Source organism: Micromesistius poutassou (assembly GCF_964030765.1).
Source record: "Micromesistius poutassou genome assembly, chromosome: 7".
Lineage (NCBI taxonomy): Eukaryota > Metazoa > Chordata > Actinopteri > Gadiformes > Gadidae > Micromesistius > Micromesistius poutassou.
In genome coordinates, this window is record NC_140277.1 from 19,023,424 (window position 1) to 19,033,314 (window position 9,891).

Here is a 9,891-nt window from a genome sequence, read left to right on the forward strand (position 1 = left end):
TATGCACTAAACCGAAAACGTAACTTGAGTTAGTATATACCATTTTATAAACGAAAACGTGACATGTCTCATTCTAAGTCCACCACTTCCGCTGCCTGAGCCAACATATCAGACTCCTGTTCCTCCTCCACCTTTCACCCCACCCGACTCTTCCTATGATGGTTGCAGCTCGTCACTTCACGATCAAGTGAGTCAGTGCTCACAGTGACTCTGCCAAGTAATCGTGACTGTGCCTGCCTTAGGTGTTCCCTGGTTTCAAGGTGGGATCTTACCCGTCGTTGGCTAACCAGCCTTCCATACTGGCTTATTGCAGGATGCCGTGCCTGGGATACAATCAATTTCCACCCATTAGGTGGAATAGATCGCGAAGTGGAGGGATGGAGACAGAGTCGTCAGCCCCAGCTACTCATGCAGCCAAGTGTGTGTGAGCCAACTGAAAGGGACTGAGTTATCAACTTTTCCAGTTTTTATATGTGCATAATGCTTTTCAGAGCAAGAGAAGCGATTTTTGACCAACAAGTGTTTATGACCCTAACACGTGAATTGTGCTCAAAACCAATGCTCTTCACTTCCAAATGGTGCTCTATGGCCTAAATAACCCTATTCAAGCTTAGTCACACGTTTGCATTGAAAGGGACTGAGTTATCAACTTTTCCAGTTTTTATTTGTGCAAAACGCTTTTCAGAGCAAGAGAAGCACTTTTTGACCATTAGTAGTAGACTAGCCGACAGCCTGCCCTGTGCTATAACCAATCGGAGGAGAGCCCTTCTAACCAATCAGAGGCGAAAAGGGCGGTACGTGCCCCCTACCATCCTACGAAAACAAAGTCAAGGCAGCCACGATTCCGCGCACGCCCGGAACAACAGACACGGAGGGTACGGCTCGGTACGATCCTTCTGTACTCCTCCTTGCCCATTTGGGAAATGTCTGTCCAGCACTGTAGTATTCCATGGTTTGTGCCGAGATGACTACTGGTCCCATGTTTGATGTTGTGCAGAGCTCATGTTCTGCTATGCGTCCCACCCGACGCCTCATGTGGTAGAGAACCCATAGCTCGGTGTCGGTGTGTTTGAGATGGAGGATGACACGAGGTGTGGGGGTCGGCGAGCAGGACGAGCGAGGAGGAGGCGGGGGCGGAGACAGCGGAACACCTGCACATCAGGTGAGAACTTTACCATTATTGACCGGCGCGTCTCAGATCAGGCGTGCGTTGCGTTAACACAGTGCATTCTGGGATAAATGCCGCCTTCAGAACAGCTCGGAGGTTCGGGAGCTCTCACGTGTCTTTACGTAAACCTTCCCTTCTTCCGAAATAAGAGCGTTCAGGAAACGCCCCTCAGAAGTGCGTAGGCTTCTACATGAAATCGTTCTTGAGACTAGACTTCATAACAACAACAAGAATGGACGCCCGCAGGGACCTCTTTGCGCTTCTTTGCTGAATCAGATGAATCGGTTACTAGAACTGCTTGCGATGGTTGAACATGCGCGAGAATTTATCAGGTGATGTTTATAATTGTAAGCTATAATGTATCGTAATGCAAATGTCAGAATGGGTGTTAAGTTCTCCTCTAGTGCTTGCTGCAAGTTCACTACTTCTCTATCATTGAAATGGGCAGCCATTGTTGTGACGTAATCTCGGAGGACTCGGGTTGCTTTATGGTGCGTTCCAGACGCCTCGGACACCAGCCTTCCGAGGTCCAAGTGGGGAAATCTCCCAGCTTTCTTGCATTTCTCGGAGGCACGCCCCCTTTTGGTCGGTCCCCTCGGAATTCTGAGAGTATACCAAGCTCAGTGATGGCACTCTGAACAAAAATTGCTGCACCCGTGAATAGATTTATTTTCTTTGTATTTGTACCACGTTGGTCATTTTAATGTTGATTTTAAATGCTCTTACACACTTGATTACATTGCTACTTTATTCCGGTCACCAATGTATGCTTTGCACGGTCTTGCTGTGCGTGCAATACAATGTAAAGTTGTGTTGTCCGTTTACAAGCTGGTTTGCTAAAGAGGCTAATGTAGATAACAATAACAATGACTAGCCAATGACATGACACGATCACAAAGACGAACGGGAACACTATAAGTGCTACGAGACAGGAAATGACGTCACAAGTGAAACCCGGAAGGTTGGTGTCCGAGGCATCTGGAACCCACCATTACTTCCGCACGAAACTCAGAGCGAAAACTCAGACCCAACAAAGTGTTCAAAGCACTTTCCTCCAAGCTTAAGGTCCGAACCTCCGAAACTCCCTGAAACTCAGAGCGTTTTGAAGGCGGCACAACCTCCATAGACATATAAAGAGTAGACGCCGCATTGGCTGCTGTGTGCAAGAAATGAGGCCGCCATCTCGGAGCGGTCATACTCTTGTTGCGTGGCAGCAGAAGACACAAGATGCCAGAGCACTGTGCAGCGTGTTACTGCTCAAATCGGCGGACCATCGCAAACAGGGCTCGGGGGATTAGTCTTCAGGAGGAGACACAGTTTGGCATCGACAACCATCAATCTGACTTGTTGTCATTGGTTGTGTCTGTGTTTCACAAGTTAAGGCTGCACCACACAGACCTCTGAAGAATAAGTCCCGCCTCCGAGGCTCCGGTTCCCTCGGGTCAAATGTCTGGTCTTTTTGGATTGTAGATGCCGTTAAAGTAGTATTAATAATCGTTTACTACTTTTTAATGACACAGACAATCCAAAAACCCAGTCGATACTAGATGGAAAAAGTGTGTAGTTAAAAACGTGACGCAGCTTTTACTTCTCCACCTACAGAGTTTGTTATGTACGATCATTCATAAACCCCGTGTTATTTCACATAGACGTTTGACCGAGGGAACCGGGAGCCTCGGAGGCGGGACTTATTCTTCAGAGGTCTAATGCCAAACTCGCCTCTCTTGAACTGCAGAAAGGGAGCACGAGAAAGAAGCTCTGCAAAACAGTCCTCTTTCAGGGGTTTTAGCTCATACAAAAACTTTCATGTGTTTATATATAGATATCTAATGTATTCATATATTGTTCATGTAGGCTATGTATATATTTATATATAGCCTAATCGTATATTGTTTCTTCAACTTATTAAAATAGCAAACTTTACTGCCGCTATCTGTTTCTGCTTCTCTATCATATTTATAGTGTGTGATTTGCAAAATACCTATCATAGCCTACATCACATATCATAGGGTGACCAGACGTCCCCGTTTTTGGTTGCCTGTCCCTGGCTAAATACAGAAAAGTCTACCCAGTCCCCGTTTTGTTTTTAAAGACATCATATCATAGCTATATGTATGACCTTTGCGGCAAAAAAAACGCTCTCTGTTTGGTATTCAGTGAGCTATGATTAATTAAATGCGCAGACAGTTCATTGAACCCACCAAACAGATAACACTGAGTGGAGCGGTCGACCAGTCAAAGGTGGCGGCCCCACAGCTTGTCAGCACCAGTAGGCAGTAGCGGTTGATGCTGCGTCTATTATTTATTATGTCTATGCATGCATGCGCTCAAATAGACCTCTGAAGAATAAGTCCCGCCTCCGAGGCTCCCTCGGTCAAATGTCTATGGGAAATAACGTGGGGTTTTTGAATAATCTAACATACCAAACAAAAGAAGTAAAAGCTGCGTCACGTTTTGAACTACACACTTTTTCCATCTAGTTTCTACTGGGTTTATGGATTGTCGGTGCCTTTAATGTAGTAAACGATTATTAATGCTACTTTAATGGCACCGACAATTAGGCCTGGGCAATAAAACAATAAATGATCGCATCGTGATAGACTTTTGATCAATATAAAAAATGTTCAATATATATCGATAAGAGACTGGACCACTGAATCTAGCAGCTGGGTTTGTTACACAAACACAGTTCAATACTTATTTACAATATTTGAGTGTTTTTCATTGTTGTATCGACATTGGAATATTTATCAATGAAGAACAGTGGAAGTTCATATTAAGTGTTAAACAGAAATGTTTAAATCCAGCATGGTAATTCCTAGTCTTTTTAGGTCATTAAAATGATCAATAGTTATCGATATCGATCAATATGATCAAGTAATATCGTGATATGTCTTTCAGCCATATCGCCCGGGCCTACCGACAATCCAAAAACCCAGTCGAAACTAGATGGAAAAAGTGTGTAGTTCAAAACGTAACGCAGCTTTTACTTCTTCGCCACCTACAGAGTTTGTTATGTACGATCACTCATAAACCCCATGTTATTCCCCGTAGACATTTGACCGAGGGAACCGGAGCCTAGGAGGAGGGACTGATTATTCAGAGGTCTATGCAGGCCATCTTAAACGCAGCCACTAACAGCAGAATACTGGCCAATCAGGTTAGAGCTTTACCATTATTAATAACCAAGCAATTGGTTAGTTATAGTTATACATCGTTTCACATTAATTCATGTTTTGTTATTTCTCTCAGTATCCCTATCCCACCAGCAGCAGTATGTCACTCTGATGCGATTCCTTCACAAGCAAGGATTTGACTGTGTGTTGCAGCCAGCCAATTTTACTGGTATGTCACTGTACCACTGTCACAATCATACCATCTATGAGCTGTTCCCAATGGTTATTTAATATACAGAATGAAAATGTACATGATAGGACAAGTGTGCTCCAGGGGACACGTTGTACATTCTGTTCATACATTCATGCATTTACAAATGATGCACCTAAGATCAAATTCCTCTATGTATTTGCCTTATCTCTCTAGACACTGGGAGAGGTCTGCAGGCCAAAGAGATCATTAAAGTAAGTTGTTTCATAACAACCAAGGAAGAATGTTGTTTGTCAACTCATTGACTAACATCTTAAGTCAACCACGAGGATGCAATGAGCAGAATCAGCTCTCATCATATCAAACACATTTTACGTTTCTACCTGCCACATCCAGACAGTATAGATAATATTGCTCTCTTGTTGTCTTTGTCTCAGCCAGACGACCTGATTATCTCTCTGCCAGAAGCCTGCCTGATCACCACCTCCACCGTATTGGACAGCTACCTCGGGCCGTACATCAAGAGGTACTCACTCACTATGTTAGCTATGCACTACTAAGCTACTATGGATGTACTTTGTGTGCATGGATAACATTTTTGGGGAATAATTTTAGATTTATTTATTTTGGTTTAAGCCATATAACTTCATATCAAAAATCCTATTCAAAGCTGCGGTTAGCTTAAGTTTCATTAAGATACAAATGCATTAGGCATGTTTCAGATCGCCTGCATTTGAGCGCATGCATGCACGACACTTGAGAAGATCCGCCGGAACTAGTCAGAAACACGTCAAGTTCCACCACGTCAAGTCGGACACAGGTGCACTTCTCGTAGTTTGAACACACATCGTTTGGGAGAGGGCACGCACGCCTCTTCGAAAGGAGTTATGTCATTTCTCACGTGGGAAATTCCCTGTGGTAATTCCAACCAACCAGGGCAACGTTTTGATATGTTGAGGGGAGCGTCTTATGTCTGCATTTATTTGAGACCATGTGCACAGAAAAGCAGACGGAGGGAGTTGCCCTGGAGCTCCCGCGAGTTTTTAAAGCCATGTGACATGATGTCGCATAGGGAAGTTATCGCCAGCATTTCTGACGATTTTATCCCAGAATTCATTATGTTATGCGAGGCAACGCAACGCATGCTTGATCTGAAACACGCCTATTTTCTTTTGCAGCTGGAAACCCCGCCTCTCTCCCTTATTGGTTCTCTGTGTCTTCCTGGTGTGTGAGCAACACAGAGGAGAAGAGTCTGATTGGTTCGCTTATATCAACGTCCTGCCCGCAACATACACTTGCCCTGCCTATTTTAGCAATGATGTCATCACGCTCCTGCCAGCCAGCATACAACGCCGGGCCCTAGATCAGAGAGAGGCAATCAATGATCTTCATTCCTCCAATCAGGACTTCTTCAGGTGAAACTGATGCATCAAGGAAATTTGCAAGTCTGCCTGTTTTACTTTTGTAGGTTAAATATCTACAACACATTTAAATGTGTGTGTTGTTTGTGTTTGGTTCCAGACTGGATATTCTTTATAAACTCTGCGTTCTTCTTATTGGCTGGTCTAGGTCCGTGCAGCCAATCCTGAGCCGGGCTGCGGAGGAGGTGTTGACCTATGAGGCTCTGAGGTGAGTTTATCCTATTATTTCAAAACTGCTGATTCATGGTGGGTTTTGATATCTCTGCACTGGATCTCAATGCTATTCCTCTGCCGCCCCTTCCTCCGCCCTTTCTCTCTGTAAGGTGGGCGTGGTGCAGTGTCAATACCCGCTCAGTCTTCCTGTCCCGCCCACCCAACCGCTTCCTGTCTGGACAGGATGTGTACGCTCTGGCTCCCTTCCTGGACCTGCTTAACCACCGGCCGGACGTGCAGGTACCGATCGCCCCAAAAAGCAAATGCTACATTCATGAAAAAAAGACATTTCCAACGTGACTTTGCACAAGACAAATCTCATTGGTTTGTTGGACAATAGAGTCAACCTAGCTCTCTGATTAAAAAGGTTCTCAAGAACGAAATACACAGGTCAAGCTATCAAGGGATTTTTTTCTCTTGTTTTATTCTGGCACACTTTTGCCCCCAACACATTGTAGGTCTGAATTTGATTTAGTTATGTTTGACTGGATCTTCAACTCAAGCCACTAGAGGGTTAAACTCACACTGTTAGTGTTGTTGTTGTTGTTGTTTGTTTCAAGGTGTCAGCCAGTTTCAATCATGTGACTGCGTGCTACGAGATCAGAACTGTTGCCGGAATACAGCGTTATCAGCAGGCCTTCATTAATTATGGTTCCCATGACAACCAACGCCTGTTGATAGAGTATGGCTTTGTTGCCCCCGGCAACCCCAACAGTGTGGTCTATGTGGATGCAGGTAAGTTCCAGGTGATAAGTTAGTGGTTGTATTTCCCCCACTTCCCCCGACCTCACAGGCATTTGGCGAGTGAAGTCTTCCTGTTGTTGTCCCTGCCATAACAACCATGTTGAATCAATTGGTTAATCTCATTAACCAATTGATTCACTGTCTAGTAGACTTTGGCTCCTTATGTCACCTGTAGAGCAATCATTATGTAAAATATTACCATGTTCCTAACAGACAACTTCATATATATACACTACCGTTCAAAAGTTTGGGGTCACCCATACAATTTCATGTTTTCCATGAAACTCACTTTTATTCAACAGTTTCAGCCGTTTATTTCAGCTGTGCTAACATACATCATCAATTAGTCTTTTAACACGATAAGATAAACAATGCACCAGTAGAACACAGGAGTGATGGTTGCTGGAAATGGCCCTCTGTACACCTACAGTATGTAATATTCCATAAGAAAATCAGCCGTTTCCTGCTAGGATCGTCATTTACCACATTAACAATGTCTAGACTGTATTTCTGATTAATTTAATGTTATCTTCATTGCAAAAAACAGTGCTTAATGCTAAAAATTACTAACTAAATTATTAACTCTTTTTTTTTGAATGGTAGTGTAGAAATGTATATCCATGCATCTTAAGAGAAGAATGAGAGCTGCATTGTAGGTTTAGTCTCTATTTTTGCTTAGCACTGTTCCTCTACTCCAGAATGGAGATCAGAATGGAGGTTCATTTCTCTCTGGCTTGTTAGATTTTTTGGGATTTGGGGTAATGTGTTGGGAAATGTATCCAGTGAGTGATGCTGGAGTACAGTTAAAAAATCTCCTTTTAAAGGTCAGCATCGAGTCTCCTCTCTCTGTTTCCCGTCACTCAGATCTCCTTCAACAAGTCCTGAGGGGCGCGCTTGACAGGAGTGTAGACCAAAAGATGAAGTTTCTAAGAGAAAACAACTTCGCCCAGTAAGTTGTTTGATCATCCACCCACACACTGTAAACCCACATGTGTAAATACCAATTTGGGATGTCATTTGTATTAAATGTATGTAATTCCACATGTTTTTTAGAGCTTTGTGCTGTAGTTTTTTGAAAAATAATTGTACTAATTATTTTTAGTATTATTTTTAGTAATTGTTAAAAGGCCGCCTCATACCTCCGGTTCCGGACGAAATTCGTCCGTCCGTACTAAACGTTGTCTCCGGGACTACCCTTCATACCTCCGTCCGGTTTCAGCGTTGTTATGGATGTTACGCAAAACAACCTCTAGAGGGCAGTGACTGTCGTGTATAAAATGACCGTATCTGTAGAGGAGATGATTTTGCTCTGTCATCTGGCACAAAGTGTACGCGGCGGTGGCATGTGGCACCCCTCACCAACCTGCAGATTCTCTGCTCAAAATTTAAATTCTGAAAAGTTTTATTGGCATGAAAAATATAAATTTGCATTTCCAAAGCAGGTGAACAATAAAATAATAAGGTCAGGTATATAGTATAATATAAGTATATAAAACGTTAAAAACAAAATCTATATACATCAGATATTATAGGCCTACTATTCTCTCTCTCTATTTTTGCGAATGGTTGGACTTCTGCCTCTACTGCCGCCTCGCTCTCCGGTGGTAGTGCTCCGGTTCGTCCGGAGCACTACCACTCGGATTCGTAAGCTCAGAGGCGACGGACCCACTGACGGACGAAACGACCGCCGGGACCGGACGAAAGCGTCCGTATCCGTATTCACCGTAGGGTGGGAATGGGCCTTTAGTCTCTGGATATGGAAGACCTACGATATGCACACCCAGATAACATGCCTCTGTGTCCCTCTCTCAGTAACCTGACTGTGTCCAGCGATGGCCCCGGTTGGAGGCTGATGACTGCCCTCAAGCTGCTGGGCCTGCCGCAGGCTGCATAGTAACCACCCTGCTCTCACCACACCGACACAGATGGCACTGGTCTGCTGTCCTGTTGAGGGGAATCATCGTCGTTTGTTTGTTTGTGTTGCGGTAGTCCTTCCTGGAAGGCTGTGTTGCTTGGCCAGTCAGTGTGCGAAGACGGCGAACAGTGGGCAGGTAGGACTGCCTGGATACTCTGTCAAAGACTACTGCAGGACACAAACACGTCCATGGAGAAGGCAAGTACACACACACACACACACCAGAACCTCTTCGTATGGTTTACTGTGCACCGTAAATAGCACTCACTGTGAACCTGTTTTTATTGGAACGCTTTGGTGGGTGAAAGTAGGGGCCAATTTGAGAAATGCGATAACCTTAGATGTGTGTGTGTGTGTGTGTGTGTGTGTGTGTGTGTGTGTGTGTGTGTGTGTGTGTGTGTGTGTGTGTGTGTGTGTGTGTGTGTGTGTGTGTGTGTGTGTGTGTGTGTGTGTGTGTGTGTGTGTGTGTGTGTGTGTGTGTAGATATCCAGTCTCCTCCAGCATTGTGACAAGCCAACAGAAGAGCAGCTGGGTGTGATCAGGTCACTCCGGCAGGAAGAGCAGAACATTCTGGAGAGTTGCATGCGCGTGCTTCATAGCATACTGGGAGAGTATCACCCAACCACAACAGGGCCGATCACCCATTGGTGTTCTGGGATGCCAATCACAACGGCCCTTCTGGACATGGGATCAAGTCTGCTTGAATAGTCAAGTTTGGAGCAGGTGCTGGATATTAAATCTATTTTGTCAAAATATGCATCTGCATGTTGAACCTTCCTTTTGTGTTCTGGTACAAATACGTAAACAAAAGACACATGCAGGATTGGTGGGACTTGGTTGAAATGCATTTTACGTCGTAATGTACATGAACTTAGTCCTTGGTTTGTTTTAAAAGGGGATTTGGGCATTTTCAATAAGACTTAAATTAAAGTGCCTCACATTAAAATGTGATGCAGATTTTTCTCAAAGGCAAAGGTTTGATAACACATCCTTCCTACACAAGGACTGTAGATGCTTACTGTGCTAGAAATGGCCACGTGGTTGTTAGAAGATAAACGTGGGTTCTCTCTCGGATGTATTTGAATTTTTTGTCTCAGATCCAC

At 44.2% G+C, this 9,891-nt stretch overlaps 1 protein-coding gene across 2 annotated transcripts; it reads left to right on the top strand.

Moving 5' to 3' along the window:
• The first annotated feature begins 828 nt into the window (after window positions 1-828).
• setd4 (SET domain containing 4) lies at window positions 829-9,881 on the top strand. 2 transcript variants are annotated; one of them, XM_084470769.1, is made up of 13 exons: window positions 829-1,162; window positions 4,223-4,328; window positions 4,421-4,513; window positions 4,712-4,749; window positions 4,933-5,021; window positions 5,674-5,910; window positions 6,065-6,124; window positions 6,240-6,369; window positions 6,690-6,864; window positions 7,738-7,822; window positions 8,686-8,766; window positions 8,863-8,986; window positions 9,272-9,881. In XM_084470769.1, the coding sequence occupies exons 3-13, from the start codon at window positions 4,456-4,458 to the stop codon at window positions 9,494-9,496; spliced, it is 1,302 nt and encodes a 433-aa protein (XP_084326895.1). In that variant the 5' UTR covers window positions 829-1,162; window positions 4,223-4,328; window positions 4,421-4,455; the 3' UTR covers window positions 9,497-9,881. The 2 variants fall into 2 exon arrangements, with proteins under 2 accessions (XP_084326895.1, XP_084326894.1); XM_084470768.1 differs by lacking the exon at window positions 4,223-4,328.
• Window positions 9,882-9,891: the final 10 nt, after the last annotated feature.